We start from the raw sequence: 22,763 nt of genomic DNA, 5'->3' as shown, positions 1-22,763 counted from the left end.
AGCTCCCCATAAAACGAGAATGCTAGGGAGGCAGGAAGGAAAGTGGGTTTTATGTGAGTGAGTCAGTGTCATTTTGTGACTGACAGCTATAGCTTCCAACTAGGGCTTGACTTTACCAGGGTTCTCCAGTTGCAACTGGAGGGGATGATTACTCTTCTAGGAGCCGCAAAGTTGAAACAGTTTGAATTGCTGGTGGTAGTGTTTTGCTTGTGTGATCTTATTCCAGTCCAGACCAAAGCTTTCTTGAAATCAATCCTATTCTTGCATCCTAATTCCTCTTGACACTTGCAGTTGTTTGTTTATGCCTGAGTGCTAGCAATTAGGCAAGTCACTTCCTTTCCCCCTCCACTTTCCATCCCATTCTGACCCTAGTTGCATTTGGCTGAAGTCAGGGAATTAAACACTAGGATGTCTGTGAATCTTTGGAGAACACCAATCTGAAATTTGGCAGGTTTTCACCCCTTCAGAAGCAGCTACACTACCTGTAAGTTTAATCCAATTCTGGCAAAAAGGTTTTTTAAAAAACCCAATTTTTTTTTAGCCATTTCTTGATTTCTTCATTATAGTCAATGAAGAGACACATGAAGCTTTGGAAAACCAAAGCCCACCCTTCACTGTAGATCTGAAGCAAAGCAGGTCTCATCCGAAATGGTCCGAAGCAGAGCAGCCCCTTACCCAAAGCAGATTTGCGAAGCATAACCCAATTAAATTGCCCTCAATGAAGCATAGACTTGGCTTGAGGAAGGGCAGTTTTCTTCCACTTCTGCTAACAAAGATCTTGCTTTGAGAGTATCCACTGTTAGGGTAAGATGTGCTGATCTTCCAATTCATGCAGCAGAAGGGGGAGAGAGATCCAGAACATTGTGTGACTGGCGGTTGCTGGCAGGGATGCCAATGAGTGTTGAATTTACAGTGATGATTTACAGTGCAGATGACTGATGGAATGGGAGAGTCTTCCCTCTTAAATATTTGATTGTCAGCTATACAAAGCGCCAAGCAATTTCGCCTCCAGCCTTTTGCATTGGAGTTTTTTTGCTGCTTCTTCTTTTTGCCTCTGTCTATCCTGTGTGTTACAAGAGTCATTATTCTAACCAAAACAGGAACATAGGGAGCTGCCTTAAAGTGAGCCCAGACCATTGGTCAATATCGACTGCACTGGCTGGCAGCAGCTGTCTAGCTGGGTTTCAGGCAGCTTCACCTGGAGATTCCAGGGACTGAATCTGGGATGTTTTGTCTACCAAGCCTATGTGCCCTATAAAATATACCAAAGAAGAAGAATAAAAATGGAGATCACTGCAGTGAATGTTTTGAAAAGGGAATATATAATACACGAGCAGAGATTGAATGACGCTAAGAAATCAAAGAGACCCGTTAGGAAAAAGCTAGAACGAGGAAGCATTGGGAAATGGCCACTGGGTGGCAGCAGAGGGAAATTTGGGTTGAAGAAAGTGTAGAAGTGGCTGGGATTAAATCAGGGATGGGGAAATTTGTGGCTTGGCAGAGGCTGCAGGAGTCCATCTCCCATCAGCCCCAGACAGCGTGGCCAGGGGTGATGGGCTTTGTAGTCTTGTTAACTTCTCGAGGGCCACAGATTCCTCACTCCACCCCCCGGATGAAAGGGCGTCCAGGATGACGGAAGGAAACTTACGCAAGTGTGGATGTTTGGGAAGAACAGGGTTGTGATTGGAGGGGAGCTTAGTGGCAAGAGAAAAGGTGGCTATAGGGTCAGAAAGGGTAAAGGATTGTGAGAATGGATTGACTGCAAGGCTGGGTGGTGGGAACTGGGGAAGGAGGGAGAGTGAAAGCTGGGGGCAGGCTGATAAACAAATGGGGTGGAGGTTAGCTGGAGAGCTGATCTGACAGAGGGAATGGGTGAAGCAGGTGCGGTTGGGTTTGGAGGGAAGAAAGCATGGCACCAAATGTGCCTATATTAAGGGGTGGGAGGAATAGTCTAGCGACTGCTTTGTGGAATAACTCCACCTGTCGCTTTATTGCTCAGGGGCCACTTCACACGGGTCTTCCCCTAAATTGTTCTTTTTTTAATGTGCAACTAAAAATGCAAAGCATGCACACAGCAAGCAGGTGTTCAAAAGTGGCACATCGTGCAGACAAGCTTGTCGGAAGGCTGGGATTGGCTCCCTTGTCTCCCATACGCTCGGTGGCTGGCCCACATTGGTGGCTAAACAGCTGTGTGCGGTTGACTTTAGATCTGCTGGCAAAACAGCATCTTTTAATGCCTCCCTCCAGCTCTCCTTCTGGATCCTTTGTCACTGTCCTTTTCCGACCAATGTTTCTTTTGTCCTGGGTTGCAGGCAATCCATGGTGGACATGGGCAGAGCTCTGACAAACACCCTGGTGCTGTCCATGGTGCTGGGCTGTTCAGCTGTCCTAATGGATGACTCGCTGCCAAGCTCCGGGGAACCAGTGGTAACGGTGGCAGTGGTTTTCGGGGGCTCTTCCTACCCTGTCCACATACGCAGCCGGCTGACGCACCAAAGCTTCCTGGATATGCCTCTGGAGATCCACCCGGTCACCGTAGTAGTGAACGACACCAACCCCAGGACTCTCTTGACCCAAATCTGCAACATGCTGTCCAGCACGAAAATTCACGGGATCGTCTTTGAGGACAACATCGGCACAGAAGCCGTGGCGCAGATTCTGGACTTCATCTCGTCCCAGACCAACGTCCCCATCATTAGCATCAGTGGAGGATCTGCTGTGGTCCTAACACCCAAGGTGAAAAAAAACTTTTCTTTATTTTGGGAGACTGGGGGTGAATGCAGTACACCATTCATAAATGTGTCGGGTTACGTGCAGTTAATATTTCGAACTCGCTTCTCATTGCATTTTGCTCGTTTCCTAAATTGAGGCAGGCAACATCTCTCAACCTAACCTACTTTGCATGGCTATTGTGAAGATATAGAAGGAGGAATAAAGCTGGTGCAAAAGGGAACTTGGTGCTTGTATCCTAAGCATCAAAGTTTGCTTCCTTTAACCATAGTGATTTGTCATTGCACTATACAGTTTCATATTTTTTCCTGGGTACCCCACCCCTGCATTTTAGTAGAGTTCTAAGGTTTCAACTAGTCTTACTCTAGCCTGGTTATTGCTTTTTTTCACCGATGAATATTCCCTATGTTCAGTTGCACTCCAGAAGGAGTTGCCTTAGGCCTGTAGCCACAGGGGAGTGGGTGAGGTGCTGTGAAAAGAAGAGGGTGGTACATATATATATATATATACTATTTTATTTTCAGCAACAATACTGGCTCCTACTTTATAGTGTTCTGCCCCAACTGCAAAACCACTAAGATCTGCCGGGATTTTTAAATGTTACAGAATAATGCTTATTTTATTAATAACATGTTAAAATTATTGTTGATTTTATACCGCTGTCTTATAAACTTAAGCTGCCTTTAATATCTGTTTGTTTTGCCTTGATACTGGCCCCATCGCCATCAACCTTTTTGCTCCTTCCTCACAAGACAGTCAAGGCTATAATCCTGCACTCACTTACCTGGGTGCAAACCCCATGAAACACAAAGAGACCTACTTTGAGTAGCCATGTAGACCATTGTATTGTTTAGTTAACTATACAGTGAATTCGTCATGACTGCCTGGACTTCAGCTTACCTGCGGTATGGTAGCATTTGCAAAAAATACCTTGCAAAGAATACCATATATCAGGTGAAACCACCAGAGCAAAGAAGCACAAAGTAGCTTCCTGTCCCTCTCTGCTTGCCACCACACCCTTTCTGAACCTGCTCCAAAGGATTGGGGGAACCCCCAAAACAGATTTAGTGGGACTTGCAGGGAGATGAGAAGGAGGGGACATTGCACTGTGCAGCCAGAAGTCCTTGCACTGGCAGTGCTACTTGTCTGGATACCACCCATTCTGTATGGCTGTATGGTCCATCTCTCTCTCTAGGAAAAGTCTAAGGCTAGACGTTTGGGAAAATTATATAATAGAAGAAGTATTTGTGTTCTAAACAGGTTACTCTCATCCACTTGTAATGTGAATATTAATTACCAGTATGTTGCCAAATGTCTCATACACCATACAAGCAAAGTCAGGCTGTAGCAGTTCCATTACAGTTCCATTTCCCTAAGCCTGTTGCTACTGTTTTTATGGCCAAAGGCTATCAGGGGTCAGCAAACTTTTTCAGCAAGGGGCCCTGAGTCCCTCAGACCTTGTGGGGGGGGACTATATTTTTTGGGGGAAATGAACGAATTCCTGTGCCCCACAAATAAACCAGAGATGCATTTTAAATAAAAGCACACATTCTACTCATGTCAAAACACCAGGCAGGCCCCATAAATAACCCAGAGATGCATTTTAAATAAAAGGACACATTCTACTCATGTAAAAACATGCTGATTCCTGGACCGTCCTTGGGCCGGATTTAGAAGGTGATTGGGCTGGATCCAGCCCCCGGTCCTTAGTTTGCCTACCCATGGCTATGAGCTAATAGTTACCAGCATGTGGAGGGACAGGGTCCAGGGTCCTGATAATCTGTGTTGTATTCTCCTGGCCCTGAATGGCCAAGAACTGTTGTTGTCGCTTTAGAGACCAATGATCCAACCAACCATTTATTTGTTAGCTGCTGCTAAAACTGTCTTGGTCAGGAAATGGAAATCAGATAAACTTCCTTTGATTATGGAGTGCCTAATGAAAACCTTCCGTACTGCTGAAATAGGGAAAAATGGACTGTCTCGCTTCGTAATGAGGGGAGGAAGCTGAGTGGCCAATGACTCTGTCAATATGTGATGTCCGTTTATCGATTTCTGGACCAATTGTTGTAAGCAAGTCCCAACAAGTTATTGTGCAGAGAATGCTAATGTTGAGGAGAGGCTAGTGGGAAGGAAGGCAAAATGCCATCTGTTCTGTATCCGTCCCAAAGCCATTGGGATGTAGCTCAGGTGGGCGAGGGTGGAATCCAGTCCCATGCTTCACCCCAGCATTTACCTCTTAAATCACCAGCTCAGAGCACGTGCAAGTTCGGCGCAGTGGTTGCTGTAGGGCACCCTGATTCCTTACAGGTGGGCTCTGCGCTGTGTAATTATTTTTGGCTTGCCTGCCTGTCACAGGATGTCAGCGACGGTTACTGTCACCTGCTCACGGGGAAATTTCTCTGAGCTTCGTTCTATGGCAGCACAACTTACATAAGACCAATATCATGTGTGATACTTACCTTGAGGGGTGGGGGAAGCCTTTAGGACATGATTAGGAACAATAAGGACCACCTTGGATCAGCCTCCTCACCTTCGCCATGCTCCATTAGTGCTCATTCCCCTGGCAACATGTGCTCCATAAAGCAATTCATGGAAATGTCCATCGCTGGCCACTAACAAGTTCTTGCTCTCCAGTCAAAAAGGGCCTCTGGGTTATTGACAGGAACTTGCTGCTGGGTCTCGCCAAATTAAAGCCATGATTTCTAGAAGAGCTAGTAGGGCGATGTCTCATCATGCGGAAGCTGATCCCTGTGGTGGCTGCAAGCAGTCCCATCCATAGCAGCCTATCTGTTACATGATGTAACAGTGGCAGAGGGAGAGCCCTGGTGGATCTTGCCACCACAAACCCACCCAAGCATGAGTCCGTGACAGTGGGGTGATAGCTATTGCCTGCATTTCCAGAGGAGCATCTTACCACATGGAAGTGAACATCAGAGGAAGGGGCTAGTCTATGGTGCAGTAAGATCATTTTAGTCTCTGAATTTCATGGTCTCAGGGTGGGGTGCTCCTTTAGATGGTAAAATGTATTCCTTCACTTCAACTTGTGGTCGGCCCCACCCTGATGCATTTGGGGATCCTCCTGCTTGTTTTGCTAAATGGGGGGGTGGGTTTGAACTTCTGCCCCAAAGGCCTCCCCCAATGGCATCACTGAAAGCCCACTTCCTGGCCAGGTGCTCAATTTTGTTAAACAAGTGCATATTCCTCTCATTTGAAGACCAACTCTGTCCCAGGTTGAGTTCAGTCTCCTGCTCCTCATATAATAGTGGTGGAAACAGGTGACACATCATTCGCTAACTGTTGTTGCATTGGAGTGAGGAAATAGCACCGTGCAATGAGATCATGACACATATTTCAATGGCTATAGATTGAAGGTGAAGGAAAGCGAGATTAACACAGGGGTTGCCATTTTGGGAAGCCGCCCCCCGCCCTGTACTTTTCCACCTCTGTTCCACCCTATCAGCACGCACACACACACACACACACACACACGGCAGGAGCCCAATCAGATGCAACGGAACTGTTGTTCACATGTCCACTGCAAGAAAGTAGTGTGTGTGTGTGTAAGCAGAGAGGGTCAGCGGGCTGAACCTTCACCCATCCTCTGTGTTTCCTGGTTGCCTTGTTTGCTCCAGCTCCATTTCTCTGTTTCTGTTGGTCCAGGTTCCAGAGGTAAACCTGGAATTGGTGTGTGTGTGAGAGACTGAAACAGTGGAGTACAGCCAAGTAAGGCAAAGGTGGCAAAAGGGCTCAATGCTCATGTCCTGCATGATCCTGTTGCTGCTAAAGGCTCCCCGCTCTCAACCCCAAAGTTAAGCATACATGGGAACAGGCACATGGAAAGAAATATGCCTACCACCATCAATGGTGGGCTATCATGGCTGAGGGGGCAGTGTGAGCACGACAGCCCAGCCAATGCAGCAACTGAGGTGCTCTCCATGGTGCTGAACATTGTGCTCTATTGGGAAGGCCTTAAAACACAGAGAGAGAGCCATTATTTCCAGTGTTTCTGACAGTAACCCAGATCAGTGCCTCCCAACTTGCTAGCTGTTCACACAAGTCTTTCCAGCACGTTGATCCACACAGTCCCTTTGCTTACCACTGTTCAAAGTAGTGTAAGAGAAAGGCTGTGGTAGTCTTGTCATGTCTGTAGTGAGCAGGAAGAGAAGAGGAGAAGCTCCAGAAGGTGCCCCCTTCCCCCAGAAGAAGCTAATGCTTGTAGGGAATGAACGTTGGTTATAACGTTGGTTGAGCTGCCTAATGTGTTTCCACAGTGTTTCCTCAGGGCCAAGAACAACAGGAGAAGTTCATTTAGAGCATTAGCATATTGCATCCCCTCCCTCCTTGCCAACCTCCTTCCATGATGTGCGTCAGCAGCAGGTCACAAGTAAATGCTGCATGGATTACACACACGCGGCGACCTTTCTGAGCACCCAGGGCTTGCACGTTGAAGGAGAGGACGAGAAATGCTTTAATGCATGTGAAAGCATGCTCACCTTTCCCCCCCCCCCAATCTAATTTATTTAAAATAAACTAAAATAATGTGAGCACTTCATTCAAAATGACACCCAGGCACAATCAAGCTCTTAAAAAGAGCAGGGGGGGGGAATGCTAATCACTGTTCCTCCCCACCCTTTAGCTAAACACCAAGTAATCATTTATATAGTTTCCATTTATAGCAATGCAAAAAGAGGGTTACGCTGTTTCACTGTTCTCAACTGGATCTGATCAACAATTGAAATTTTGTTTTTCTATAAGCAGAATATTTTCATTTCAAGTGTTTTAATTCACTGATGCAAACACTCATAGGAATGCTGGCTCATTTTTATATTTTAGCATAGCATTTGAATACATTAAGGCATGATTATGGGGTTGCGTTTTGCAGCACAAATGTTGACTTTCTTGGGGACATTATAAATTGGGGTGGTCCTCCGGATGACCATGCAGGATGAGGCTGATGGGAGCTGGAGTCCAGCATCATCTAGAGCAGTGTTTCCCAACCTTGGATCTCCAGCTGTTTTTGGACTACAACTCCCATGATCCCTAGCTAGCAAGATCAATGGTCAGGGATGATGGGAATTGTAGTCTGAATACAGCTGGAGACCAAAGGTTGGGAAACACTGATCTAGAGGCCCACAGGCACCCAGTCCCTATCATAAATAACCATCACCAACAGCTTGTTTCAGAATCAGTTCCATGTTTTTGAGCTTTATTGGAGTACTCTTAGGGGAAACTTGTTCGTTTTCACATCATATTGTTGGCGTTCTAGTTTTGCTGTCACATTTGCAGTAATGAAGTAGCACCTTCAGTTTTCATTAGCCGCATTTAGATTTAATGCTAATGTATGGCTTAGCATTACGTGCATGAGTGCCTCGCTTGTTCACTTCCTCCTCCCTGCCATCGTCTCCAGCGTGGCCACAAGGAGGAGATCGGAAGCTTTCGCTTCCATTTTAAATAAACTGGAGCTTTGCATTACAGCTGAACCTTAAGGTAAAGGGACCCCTGACCATTAGGTCCAGTCATGGCCGACTCTGGGGTTGCGGTGCTCATCTCACTTTCTTGGCCGAGGGAGCCGGCGTATAGCTTCCGGGTCATGTGGCCAGCATGACTAAGCCGCTTCTGGTGAACCAGAGCAGCGCACGGAAACACCATTTACCTTCTGATTCAGTGTTCCTACCCCACCATTCTGCTGATGTACACCTCTGGATCAAGGAGTCTTCTGTCAGTAGAGGGGGCATGACCCTTTATAACAAGCCAGGGAAGCTTCAAGGAAGAAACCTTTGTTGAAAGCTAGATCTCTCCTTCCCCCATGGCAAGATAGTCTTCAAAATAGCCCCTGAGAGATGGAAAGACCACATTCACTGGAACTCCAGGAGCTAAATGGTGAGCAGCTATCCAGGTTGTTTGGTCTTCTCTCTCTCCCCTCTCTCAGGGCAAGATGGTATGGTCCTTAGGTAGTGGAAGTTGGGGGAGGGAAAGGCAAGGAGCAGAATGTCACCTACTGCCAAACTAGTGGTTTTAATGTTCTTTAGAGTGCTCATTTTTCAGGGGAGATCTTTCTTCAAGGCCCTAACTGATTTAGGTTTGATCTTGGCAATCTGTTTTCCTCATTTTCATCCAATCTTCGCTGCTGCTGCTGCTGCTGTCCTGGGATTATATACCTCTCTGAAACCCATTTGTCTTCTCCTTGCTCTTTCACTTGACAACCCCTATACCTCTGCTGCAACCTCAGATTCCAAGGCAGGCCAGGTCCTCTTCAACCCACATTGACTATCTCAATTTGCCTACTAAATCTTTCCTACGTGGTTTTGTCTGGAACTGCTTTGCATCCCTTTAGAAAACAATTATTTGGAAACTGCAGCAAAAAATCTTGCTGAGTTTCCAAGTGAGTTTCTTCCAAAAAAAATAACAGAACACCTCTCCAACTCCAAACTATTTTGTAAATGTTTTAAAGATAAATACCAATCAGTTAATCTTGTCCTTAAGAGGGCCAGGCTGAGCCAAAGAGGGAGATTAGACAAATGAAAAATTCAGATGGATATCAAATACTGACTGAAAAACAGAGTATTCAACAAAGTCCATGTGATTTCCCCCCTCCCCCTTTGTGTTTTAATACTTGAAGGTTTGGTTCGGCTTTTAAAATAGAAACATACACAGAGGGCAAGAATGAACTCACTGACTGTTTAGGCTGATTGACTTGGCTAGGAAAATTTTGACCCTGCCAAATGTTGACTCAAAAGAGCTTAAGTTCCCAAATGAAAATACTCTGGACCAGGCACAGGCAAACTCAGCCCTCCAGATGTTTTGGGACTACAACTCCCATCATCCCTAGCTAACAGGACCAGTGGTCAGGGATGATGGGAACTGTAGTCTCAAAACATCTGGAGGGCTGAGTTTGCCTATGCCTGCTCTGGACCATGTTTCATTTGTGGATTGCGACATTTTCCATTGCTTTGTAAAACGGGATGTTCTGGAAATTGTGTTGTAGGTGGCGGAGCAACTGAGTCTTTTGAAAGTTATTGCTCTGTGAGTATGTATGGGTGCGTGCATTTGCCCAGATAGCAAGAGAATCAAATGTTCATGTAGGAAACAAGAACAGACCAGGAATAGCCATTAGGAACTGGGGATGAAAGAGACCACTTGTAACAGCTGGCCCAGGCAAAGAGCAGCTGAGGCAGAGCAGGAAATAAGTGCCAGAAGTGATGACACATCTTCTGCCTCTATATATCATCATATAAAGATTGACTAATTGAGTTCCACAATAGACTTGCAGATTTTAATGGTGGGGTGTGTGCTTCCTGTTTTAAAATCGGAGAGCTCTGAGCTACAGAGAGAGTTCTGCTGATGCACCCGGGCTTATGCAGCAAGCAGGTGGCAAATCTGGAAGCAAAAGGAAGGTTTTGCACCTCACAGCTCATATTAAATTGGGAAAGGGTGAGTGTTGAGAACAAGAGTGGCCATCAAGCCTGCTATTCAAGGTCTAAGAAGTCAGTAATGACGGACTATTTATTTACTTTATTTTTAAAACTACTCATGTACCCCCTGTTACTAATCCATCTCTCTTCCCCTTTCCTAGGAGGCTGGCTCTGCCTTTCTACAGCTGGGTGTCTCAATTGAGCAGCAAATACAGGTGATCTTCAAAGTCCTGGAGGAATATGACTGGAGCTCCTTTGCCGTTATCACCAGCCTATATCCTGGATACAGTGTCTTCTTGGATGTGATACGGTCCTTCACAGATGCCAGCTACTTTGGCTGGGAAATCCAAGATGTCCTCACCTTTGAGATGTCCCAGGATGGGAGCAACTCCAAGATCCAAAGGTTGCTGCGTCAGCTAGATGCTCAGGTGATGATTGTGTACTGTTCGCGAGAGGAGGCGGAATACCTCTTCCAAGTGGCAGAACAGGCTGGTTTGATTGGACCTGGCTATATCTGGATTGTGCCTAGCCTGACCGTGGGGAACATGGATGTCCCACCTGCCTCTTTCCCAATTGGCCTCATCAGTGTGGTCACGGAGAGCTGGAAAATGAGCCTGAGGCAAAAGGTCCGGGATGGTGTGGCTATCATCGCCCTTGGAGCAGAGAGCTATTTTAGGACCCATGGCTACCTTCCCATAGTGGGTAGAGACTGCAACAACAAGACACCTTCAAGTATACCCACAAACAACACCTTCTACAGGTCAGCCCGGGCAACAGCCTATTAATTAACACGATTTAAACCCTGTTGGCTACTGGTGTGCATCAGAAATTAGAATTTGATTTGCAGCAACCATTTGTAAGGAAGATTTTGTGCCTTGGTAGTTAGAGAGACTTTGGTTTTCATACACTTGAGAATTCTGCCATTTTCTGCAATCATAATCCTGCATTATGGCCCATTTTCTACAAATGCAATTCTCCAGCTTATTTCACATTCCATTCCATTTTAAACAGGCATGGCTCCCCCCAGGTAATTCTGGGAGCTGTAGTTTAGTGTGCTGAGAGTTGTTAGCAGAGTCCTATCCCCGCCACAGAACTACAATTCTCAGAGTGATATAACTAACAGTGTCTCTTCACAGGGAACTCTGGGAATTGTAGCACAACAGTAAAGCTCACCCAAGAGTCATTGCGCTAGCAGACAAAGGATTTTGGATACCACCCCCTTTGATATTTTGAAGCTCTTTGCTATTCTTCTTTCTGTCGTTTGAGCCGATCACCATAGTTTCAAGTGGGTTGTGTGGTCACTGGTACAGCAGTGAAGAATGAGAGAGGGTGGGAGGGAGAAAGAAAGAAAGAGAGCCGAGGAAGGCTCAACTGTTGTGAGTCAAGGGATGGCAAAAATCTAAAGTATGAAGAAAGCTAACTGAGCGAAACATTTTTTAATTTCCCGGTTTTAATGAACAGTTCTGGAGTGTGACACTCAATAATTGAGCAACGGCTTTAACTTGGGAGTTATGTAAATCTTGGGCTTTGCTACTAATGGGTACTTGCACAACCTTCAAGTCACTCTGTGGGTATAAATAATAGACAAATAAATGGGACTGGTGCTGGTGGAGCAGCCTGAAGATCATAACCTTGGAAGTATTAGATGTGGATGAGGGAGTCAGCTAGAAGGCAGCAGGGCAAGCGCAGGAGCCTTTAAGGAGGGAAGGATGGTGAACCTGGATACATCCAATGAAGCTGAATCTTGGAAGATTCGGGGCAGACAAAAGAGCATCACAAAGCAGATCGCTGTGGAATTGGCTCCCACAAGGGGCAGTGATAGCCACCAACTTGGATGGCTAAGAGGATTGGACAAAACCATGGAGGTTTAGTCTGTCAAGGCCACTAGACATAGCATGTTCTGCTTCCACTGTTGGAGGCAGTGATGCAGCGGCGGAGAAAGCCAATCAGGCTCCTGGGGCAGGGGTGGGGCCAGCCACCTGCAGGGGCGGGGCGAGCAGGGCCAGGATGCTCCGCGGGGTCTCTGAGGAGTCTGCCTGCCTCCTCCCACTCAGCCGCCCTACAACTGAGAGGGAGGCAGCAGGCAGACTGTTTTGGGCAGCGCGGAGCCTGCGGGCGCCCAAGCTACTGCGTCACTCCAGGAGAGATGCATGGCTCAAGTGCGCTGCAGGCCCCGCGGTGAGTGCCGCCTGGCATTTTGTCACCCCCTTCAGTGGTGACACCCGGGGCGTAGAGTTGTAGAGTTGGAAGGGGTCCTGAGGGTCATTTAGCCCAATCCTCTGCAGTGTAGGAATCTCAACCCACAACATGAAACCACACCAGATCCTGGTCTGCTTTGCAAATGTGCTCGCATTTTTATTGCTGCCGTGTGCTCTCCCCATAAGACCACCTGCGAGAAGGCTTTTCTACTAAATTCTTTCTAATTCGCCCTTGCATCTCTTGGGGAAAGCAATGTCTGAGCTCATAGGGAGGCGTAAGCATTTTCGGTAAAATGCACTTTAACCATCTTGCTCTGAACTGATGAGGCCTGGGTGGTTGTTGCAAGGTCAGCATGTGAGAGAGGCGGAAGGGGAAATGTTTTCTCTCAAAGGAAGACAAATGGAGCACATTGCACTGATGAAATGGGGGGACTTCTCGCTTGCCCTTTCCCTCCTGGCAACATCAAAGTGCTTTTTGTTTCCTCCCGACAGGCATTTGCTCAACGTGACGTGGGAAAACAGGGACTTCTCCTTCAATGACGATGGCTTCCTGGTGAGGCCCACCTTGGTGGTGATCTCATTGAACCGGCATCGGCTGTGGGAGATGGTGAGGGCTCCTTTTTATTTTTCTGGGCAGCCTTCTCTGTGAGTGGAGGCACAGTCTCCCTTCCTGCCAGTGTGGTGTAGTGGTTAAGAGCGGTAGACTCGGAATCTGGTGAACCGGGTTCGCTTCCCTGCTCCTCCACATGCAGCTGCTGGGTGACCTTGGGCTAGTCACACTTCTTTGAAGTCTCTCAGCCCCACTCACCTCACAGAATGTTTGTTGTGGGGGAGGAAGGGAAAGGAGATTGTTCGCCGCTTTGAGACTCCTTCAGGTAGTGATAAAGCAGGATATCAAATCCAAACTCTTCTTCATCTTCTTCTTCTGCAGGAGGGTCTACCCACCATTCAAGCTCCAGGCTCTCCTGCTTTAAGAGTTTCAGGGTGACACATACCAGTGTTTGTGGAGGGGAGGAAGGGAAAGAGAAAATCAATGAAGGAGGGGTCTTGGCTTTAAACCAGGAGCCAAAGGCAACCCTCCAAGTCTCTCTATACCTAGACCTCAGAACTCCCCCTAAGCCACAATCCTCACTTTACCCAAGTGTTTTTACTTGGCTGAAATGTTCCCTTGAACTCTGATATTGCTTCTTGCTTGTCTGAATGGAGGATCGTGTGTGTGTGTGTGTGTGTGTGTGTGTGTGTGTGCAGAAACTGCAAAATTTGCACCCATTGCTCTACCCACTTTTGTCTCTGGCCCCGCTCCCTGCTGGTATGGGACCCTCAGAATCTTGCCCAGAAGGGACTGTGGCCATTGGGCTGCAAAAAGAGTTCCCTGCCTCTGCTTTAAACCAAAGAATGACTTGGAAGCCCCCAAGTTCTGCTTCCTGTTGCCTTTCCCAGTTGTGCTTTGTGCTCCTCCCGGCTCCTGCCATCGAGGTGATGACTTAACTGAATGATTAAAAGCTGAAAACGACGCTTTCTTTAGGATCTGCATGGCAATCCAATTTCATTTCATAAACAAATGGAAGCACCATGAAATGAAATGAAATTTGGGATTCATTTATTCAGTGTTACACAACTAATTTATTTAATTTGCGGCGCCTTGGTAATGTATCGCATGCTACGGGGCGCATAGCTCAGTTGGAGAAAGAGGGCGGCAGTGCCCTTGTTTGCGCGAGATTACTTTGTAGTTTCGTTCGTGTGGAATTGAATTAAAAAACAGAACTGGGCAAATTATGTGAAGGCAAATTGGCTTAAGTGAGTTACAGATCAGAGATGAGGGCAACTGCGAAGCTTGTCAATCAGTTGCGTTCATCAGAAGTTGAAAACAAATTGGAACCCTTGTGGCAGGTGTGGCTAACCCACGGCCCTCCAGATGTTATACTCCAACATCAGTCAGCCCCAGCTAGCATGACATGGGGTTGGGGTGATGGGGGTTACAGTATCTAGAGGCCCACAGGTTAGCTGGCTTATGGGATGAAACCACTGATATCCAGTGTCCTCCCTCAGGTATACAATAGGAGCTCTCCAAAATGCTGCACAATAGTGAAGGGAAATTTAAGTAACTTGATTCCCGTGAATTTCCAATACAGTGACTTGATCCACACCTCCTGGACTGGAACATAATTACCTTCATATTTTGCACTTCTCTGAACTTTTTGATACAGTTCTTGACTCGGAGAAAAGTACCAAAATGCATTAAAAGGGAATATTTTAAGATAAAGTGCATTTAGAAATGTGTGTATTGAGATAAAACAGAATTTAAATAGGGTGGGGTGGTGGTTTTTTGGGTTTTTTTGAGAATAGGTATTTTAAATTGAATATTCTTTTTTAAGCCACAGTTTAATGTGGAAACAGAATATAGAGCAGAGTTGTGACCGAACACATGCAAAATTGACATGGAGCAGAAATAGACTTACCCATCTCTACCTCAGAGGGAGAAAGGGCAAACGATAGAACAAAGTTCTGTTTTTAGATGGTTTGATATCCTGCTATAGACACTGAACGTTAATTCCCCACCAGTATTTACATTTTGTGTGAGACTCTTCATTCTTTTGTCTAGTCCACAGGTCAAGTCCTACTGTTAGCCAGAGAGAGGCGGCCCCCTCAGGCAGATGATTTTGCGTGTCGGGAAAGGGCAGGAAATTGTTAGTTCTTCCATTTATTATTGGGGTATTTTTATGGTCTGGGATAGGGGAAAGGCCCTTGTCAGTTTCCTTCCTCAGGTGTAAAATGGTAAAATTGGCCTCGGATACTGCGCTGCTTGGGGTAGAAAGGGCACCATTTTCTGCAAAATGTCACAGGGACATGCAAAGCTACCTTATACTGAGTCAGATCATTGGTCCATCTAGTTCAGTACTGTCAAAACTGACTGGCTGTGGCGTTCCAGATTTCCAGATGGGAACCTGAAGATTCCAGGGTCTTAGATTGGCCCTGTATAGTCAGGATTATAGTCAGGATTAATTTTGGGTCGTCCACGGTTATTGGCTTCATTTATCCTTGCATGGTTTTACCGGTTAGGAATGCTCCAGTAAGTGTAGGCTCTTGAACAGTGCCATAGGCCCAGTTTTGTGTCAGAATGTTCCAGAATCTGCCATTCCCCTGGCCTTATTAGCACGTTCTGGCAATTAGACTGTGCTGGGGGTCCATACATGCAACCAAATCCTACTGCTGATTGGAGAACTGGCATTGTCTCCCTGCTCCATGGTTGGACGTTTTAAGCATTTGAGACTGGGCCATTATTTTCTCTCTTCAGAAGTGGCGAAACCTAAGGGAGGAAAATAGAGCCAGTTGCTTGTGATGGCCAAGTGTGTGTGTGTGTGTGTGTGTGTGTGTGTGTGTGTTTATTCTATCCGACAAACATGTGTTACTAAATATTTCTGGTTGGGTTTTCTATTCTTTTTGGAAGAGTGCCATAAGTACTTTGGCCGAGATGAAAGCTACCAGTGGAATAATATTAGTGTTAATTAAGTCAACCCTGCTGTTTGAGTAAATGTTTTCCATTGACACTTTCCCTTTATGATATGACTGGTTTGGGCTGTTAAAATGCTCTCTCGTGTATCATAGCAATTATTACTATTGCTTTGCCAATACTTCTCTTAAGAAACCAAGAGTACAATGCTATAAACACAGTCGATACAACTGCATTTGCAGTGTTAGGATGGACTTGTCCTAATATTCTCTCATTGAAGGTATTGAGGGAACTGGCAAATAGCATATAAAGAGAACACATCTATCTTTTCAAACAACAATAAGCCTTTATCCCATCCATCCTAGTTTGCTGCATTCCTTTTGTGTTTCTAAGAGCAAAATCAAGTTTGAAAGGTATAGTTTGAATTCACCAAGTCTGCACACATACAGTACCATACATTAAAAGTCTGTTCCCCACCCACCAAAAGGAATATTGGGAACTGCAATTTACCCCTTGCGGAGTCACAGTTCGTAACAAACTACTGTTTCTAGAATTCTTTTGGAGCTGTGGGTGGGAGAATGTGCTAAATGTGCTTTAAATGTATGGTGTGTACACAGCCTTAAACCTGCATGCCTCAGATTAAACATGGCAACTTCAGAATTTAGATAACTACATTCTATAATTTCATTCTAAAAATTCATTTTTTGAGGAGGGATGGATAAATAGTTTTCAGTTGATAATGTTCAAGTTTCAGTAGTGAAAGTAGCCAAGATTACCACCTAAATGCTAAGTGTGTAAAAATGTACACTATATGATTTTTCAATGAAATTTGGTTTAAATGGCCTGGCATTAAAATGTGGCACATCTGATGAATTGGTTGTTGCTATCTGAGCCTACCAGGATACTGAGATAATCTCTGGAGGTCCTAATTTGGTGCCCCGGTTGATATAGATATGGTGGGCTGGTCACTGAGGAGGACAGGCTTTTATGATGTTTTGCTGGTGTCATTTCAACATCAGTTGAAAAACTTTTTCATTCCTGCAGACGTTTTAGCTCAAGGATAATTTAGGGGTCAAGTTGCTCACAATGTACTTGGGGTGAGCTTTGTGAGCCCTGAGACTCATCTTTCTGAGCAGGTCTTGGCAACATCTCTAATGTCAAGTGATTCATGCTTGACTTGGACCACACTTCGATCTTATCAATTTATTGCAAAGCTTTTGTTGTCACAGTATATAAATAGACATAAAAATAAACTCTAATAAAAATGTAATTTCAGTAAGATCACAATAACTTGAGTAGATTTTAAAAATTCGGAATCCTAGCCACCACCACCCATTTTTGCATTTTATGGAAAGCAACAACTCTGTGCCATTGCATCCTTTCCCTTTTTGCAACTTTGATCTAGCAAGGTTTTGACCCATCATTCCTTGAGATACCCAGGATTGAGATACCCAGGATTGGTTTCTGTAATAATCACCTTTGGGATGATTACAGAACTATAAAAGAGCAAGAACTTTTTAGTGGAGTGGTCCTTTTAATCCATGTCATGGGAATCTCCTTACTCATGGATACGAGGTTTGATTTCTCCTGGGAAGTACAGTTGTACCTTGGTTTTTGAACAGCTTAGTCCCTGAACGTTTTGGTTCCTGAACGCCGCAAACCCGGAATTGACTGTTCCAGTTTGCAAGCTATTTTTTGGAAGCCGAATGTTCGACGGGGCTTCCACGGCTTCTGATTGGCTGCAGGAGCTTCCTGGAGCCAATCAAAAGCCGCGCTTTGGTTTTCAAACATTTTGGAAGTCGAATGGACTTCTGGAAAAGATTCTGTTCAACTTCTGATGTACGACTGTAGTTCACATTCTAGCCTCCAAGCTTCCTGGGGAGTGTGATATCCAGCCAAGTAACAGGTTGACCATGGAGAGGTCAGATGAGGAGCAGCAGACGTAGAGTTAACAGCGGGGCCATAGAGTGTGCTCTGTCTGGTTACTGGAGCCAGACAGCTGTCCCAGAGCAAAAGAAAATCTCTCCACACAATGCTCTGTTTAAAACCTAAGTTCCTCCTGCCTGGAGTTATAGCTAGTTTGTGTTCAATCTCTGTAAATAAATAAGAGCCTCTATAGCCAATTGCTGCCGGGCCATTTCAAAATCTGGCTCATTTGAAACTAATATCACAAATTCTATTTCCAAAATGACTGTTATCTCCTGAAGTCAGTTGCAGCGGGAGTGTGGTCCCCCCCCCCCACAGAAAATCATCTCCATTCAATCAGGGAAACAGAAATAAAACATCTGTCTTCTGTATCCATACAAAACATACTGAATGCTAACTGCCCTTCCAATTGCTCTGTTGGCTTGTCATCAAGTTGCTTGGCAAATTGTTCTGGGTTGGGACTGCCTGGAAGCTGCCAATCTCTGCCCCCCCCCCAGTCAGGGCAGAGGCTGCCAGCAGCATGCATTTTCTGTGCCCCAGGGGCCTGTGTTGACTTCTGGGTCCGTTTCACGGTGTTTGGTTTCCTATGAGCTGCACAGAGACCTGGCTCTGTCCTATGTTCTCCTCCCCTGTCAGTCTTATAGTCATTTGCAGCAGAAATTTCCTGCTGGCAACAGGCTATTTAGGACGGCACAGCCAGGGTTCCAAAGGTGTGTACATGGCTGAGGGCCTCGTTTTGCTTGGTTCAAACTGTGTCCCTTGCTTTCTGCCCATTGCACAGGTGGGGAAATGGGAGAAGGGCATCATCCACATGAAATACCCGGTGTGGCCACGTTACGGATCCTTCCTGCAGCCCATGGCCGACAGCCACCACCTCACAGTAGCCACCCTGGAGGAACGACCCTTTGTCATTGTGGAGAAGACGGACCCAACCACCGGTGTGTGTGTCCGCAACACCGTCCCCTGCCGGGAACAGGCCAACCACACAAAGAGGTAAATAGGAAGGCAGTTAAGGGGTGGGGGACTGCAACAAGGATTTCTGGGACACACTTAGCCCAAGTCTATATTTAGGGTTGCTTTGTGGATATGGGGTGCCTTTTGAGCATTGAGCTCCCTGCTGCCTCCCCCTGCTGGCCAACTCCCCAGCATAACCCTGCAGCAGGGTTAACCAACATGGCACCTTTCCATTGCTGCTAGTCTACAAGCTCCTGACCATCAGCCACAATGTCTAGGACTGATGGGAGTGGATGTCCACCAACCTCTGGAGGAATCATGTGGGCCCCCTCTGCCCCATAGGCCTTCCCATTGTAGCTGAATAGGGCAGTATCCCAACTCCTGCATCTCTATAGCTCAGATATTTCCACTTGTGCAGTGGGACATCCCATGCCCTCCCTAAAATTGCTTTGAAGGGTTGGGGGAACCCCTGGAACAGATTTAAGGGGCACATGGGAGAGTGGGTGGTGGTTTGGAGTGGGAACTTTTGCACTGACAGGACTTATTGCTGCTTGGAGAACAGCCCACAGGGTTCTTTCTTTCTTAACAAAGGGTTCATGTTGTGGGCCGCTATCATTCACCTTTATGCCTTCTTTCTCATCATAAAGAATATTCAGTAAGGCAGCCATGATCAAGTTTGAATTCAGTGGCTTGATCAGATGGCCAGATGTGGAACTCAGATGTCCACATTTTTGGAGAATTCATAAAGGGGTTGATAACCCTTTGCATAATAACCTTTGGGGTTGCTTCTTCAATGGCATGAACATTCCAGCAGGGTCCGTGGTTGAGCTGGTGGCACCTTATGCATTTCTTGTTGCCCTGGTGTTCTCTGTACCAATCCTCTGCCATGTGCTGACAAGTCCTTCAGCTGCTATGTTCATATTTACCGTATTTTTTGCTCTGTAAGACTCACTTTTTCCTTCCTAAAAAGTAAGGGAAAATGTTTGTGCGTCTTATGGAGTGAATGCAGGCTGTGCAGCTATTCCAAAAGCCAGAACAGCAAGAGGGATCGCTGCTTTCGCTGCGCAGCGATCCCTCTTCTTGTTTTGGCTTCTGAGATTCAGAATATTTTTTTCTTGTTCTCCTCCTCCAAAAACTAGGTGCATCTTTTGGTCTGGTGCATCTTATAGAGCAAAAAATATGGTATTTATTTCCCTCCCTCCCTCCCTCCCTCTACCCTCAGGTCTCGGGGCCATAGCTGTCAACTTTTCCCTTTTCTTGTGAGGAATCCTATTCAGAATAAGGGAATTTCCCTTTAAAAAAGGGAAACATTGACAGCTATGCTCAGGGCGCTTCACAGGATAAAATCAGAATATAAAACCACAAAATACACAACCAAAATAAAAACAACAACCCAATAATCACACACACACACACACACACACACACACACACACACACCAATTTAAAAGGGCACAGTAGTCTTGGGACGAGGTGCTTGCACTTCAAATAGCGTAGTTGCGAGTAGGGCTTGGCGATATCTGGTTTTCAGCATTGCGATATGTCCCCAGCTAAACATTGCACTATGCCAATATATCGCAATGTCTATAATAAGGATGGGAACTATGTAGAAGCAAACACGAGTCTACCAACTCAAATAATGCCAGCATCATAAGCCGTAGATGCTGAAAGTTCGGCTTAAGCCTATTCGAAGTTTCTTGGCTCCTCAGTATAAACTGGACAAGCATATCATGTTTGAAGCAGTCTGCCTGGCACTGACTTGCTTGCCCACCCACCCACCACTCCTGCTGACCCCAAACCACAGAATTACCCTCTGACTCTGCATGGATGTCTGAAATGGGGAAGGGCTGTACCCTTTGCTGGCTCTGTGTGAAGCAAGAAGATCAAACTTGTCATACCCTCTGCAGTCTCCAGAGCAGATCAGAGCCTGTGACTCTCTTTTCTGTATCTGTGGGAAACATAATTAACTTTCCAAGACCAAGGTGGCTGTGTGAGTCTGAGAGAGGCAAGCCACCTGAAGCATGGAGGGGCAAGAAGATGGACAAATTCACTGGTGTGCTGACTGTCTTCCGATTCAGTTGCAAAGCTGAGAGGAAGCTGCTGGGAGTCTTCTTTTTATAGGATGCCTTCCTTCATCCTTCTTGACTCTGAGTGTGTGAGTGATAAAGTTATCCTTCCTGCTGCCTGCCCAAGGAATATGAGAATCTGCCCCAGGCAGGGCCCAGAGAAGTGTGCTCAATATCCAGAACCACAAAAGAAGCACATCAGGACTTGACATATTTTAATTTACATCACACAATTAATTGAATTTGCATAAAAATTACACAAACATGATGGATGCTGGGCCACTGGCTGGAGGAATCGTTGCCGTTAGTTTGAAATGCCATTTGTTTGCTTCCCAGGGTGGCACTAGAAGTGGGAGTCATCTTGATGGATGAAAATGATTATCAGTCAATGGAGATCTCAGAGGTTTTTTTTTTCTTCTGAAAAATTTAGCAGGGAAAACAAAGAAGTTACCTTGAGTGTTCCTGGCTGGCTGAGTCTTGGGAATCAGAGCATTCTTATTGTTTCTTTTCTTTCTCTCTCTTTTTTTAAATTTACTGTTATATTTTTAAATAAATATAGAAATAACAAAAAAGAGAAAACAACTTGTATGCAAATCTCAATGCATCATAGTTACATCTGCTATGTATCATATCCTTACAATGAGTAAGGCAATTTTAAGAACCAGGTAGTCAGAAATTAAGATAAACCTCCGTTTTGCTAAATGATAGCAAGATTATCAAATGAGATTATTTTTGTGTTTGCTTTAAATTATCTTCTCTTTCCATAATAAGGGTCACTGTGTTTTTAATAGTTGCATAACAAAGTCGAATTCAGTTCAGCACAGCTTTTCCTATCATTGCATTGGAAAATCTTCCCTTGCTGACTTTCTCTTGGACTTGCAGCTTTCAAAGACAAAGAAACTAAAAATGCTGGCAACTGTAGTGTAGCAAGGATCCCAGTGAGAAATGCTGCTTCCTCTAAACCAGTGTTTCCCAAACTTGGGTCTCCTGCTGTTTTTGGACTACAGCTCCCATCAACCCTAGCTATCAAGACCAGTGGTCAGGGATGATGGGAGTTGTAGTCCCAAAAACATCTGGAGGGACGAGTTTGCCTATGCCTGCACTAGGCGATACTTTAAATTGTAGTCCAAAAACAGTGGGAGACCCAAGTTAGGGAAACACTGCTCCAAACAGAGGTGGGGAACGTGTGTCCTGCTCCCAGCTGCTGCTAGACTCCAGTTCCCATGTACCCTGACCATTGGACATGACTCCTGCAGCTGATGGGAGCTCAACTACACCTGGAGGGCTATAGGCTTCCCACCCTTGCTTCCAAAACATTGAATGAATTTGAAGTAGCGTTTTCTTAATGCGGGAAGGACTCCTGTCCCAACACCGACAGCTTGGTTTCTCTAGGCAAGATGAGGCTTTGGGGTGGAGGCTCTGGATGAAGTGTCTCTGGCTTGCAGGTAGATTTGAAACCCCAGCAGCAGCAGCATCCCCTCCACTTCTATGTCTATAAAGGTAGCATTTTCCCAGCAGGCTACCTGGTGAGCTGGCCCATCAATTACACTTCCAGGACCGCATACATGTGGTGACCCAGCAAGCAGACTCTCAAGGCTGTGGCGGCTCCTTGGAGGCAACTAGATGGAAAGGTGGTCATGGCAGTCGGTCTGCCGCGCGCCCCCACCGAGACCTAACCTGAAACGTCTGCCCATAGTTATTAATCACCTGCCTGTTGCCGACCTCGGCAGTCCTCTGATCAAAGTTGTGTCAGCCAACCTGCTGGGTGAAGAAGCAAGCTACTTTCCCCAGCTCAATAAATGTAGGTTAAAAACTATCGGAAGGCTTTTGCAGAAACACAGATTCTGAAACTAACTTCCAATGGGCAGTGTATTCACAAGCACCCTGGGGGAAAATGTGGTTTGGCAAGCCAGTTTTTAAAAAGATGAAGCTGCCTTGTAGTGTGTCCATCCATATTGTCATCTGTTTATTTATTGGAAACATTTCTATGCAATATTTAAAGGTAAAGACCTTCTCTGCGAAATGA

General features: G+C 45.7%; 1 protein-coding gene across 2 annotated transcripts in view; it reads left to right on the top strand.

Moving 5' to 3' along the window:
- The window catches only part of GRIN2C (glutamate ionotropic receptor NMDA type subunit 2C), a 93,027-nt gene that overhangs the window by 29,702 nt on the left and 40,562 nt on the right, over positions 1-22,763 (top strand). For both annotated transcript variants that reach the window (XM_081899557.1, XM_081899556.1), the window contains exons 2-5: positions 2,313-2,736; positions 10,304-10,902; positions 12,833-12,947; positions 18,499-18,710. In XM_081899557.1, coding sequence (XP_081755683.1) covers positions 2,320-2,736; positions 10,304-10,902; positions 12,833-12,947; positions 18,499-18,710 — 1,343 coding nt within the window. In that variant the 5' untranslated portion in view covers positions 2,313-2,319. The remainder of the gene's footprint in view (positions 1-2,312; positions 2,737-10,303; positions 10,903-12,832; positions 12,948-18,498; positions 18,711-22,763) is intronic.

This window comes from Podarcis melisellensis (assembly GCF_964234715.1).
Source record: "Podarcis melisellensis genome assembly, chromosome: 2".
Taxonomy (NCBI): Eukaryota; Metazoa; Chordata; class Lepidosauria; order Squamata; family Lacertidae; genus Podarcis; species Podarcis melisellensis.
Note: the sequence above shows the minus strand (reverse complement) of the source record. Positions and strands in the feature narration are given on the sequence as shown.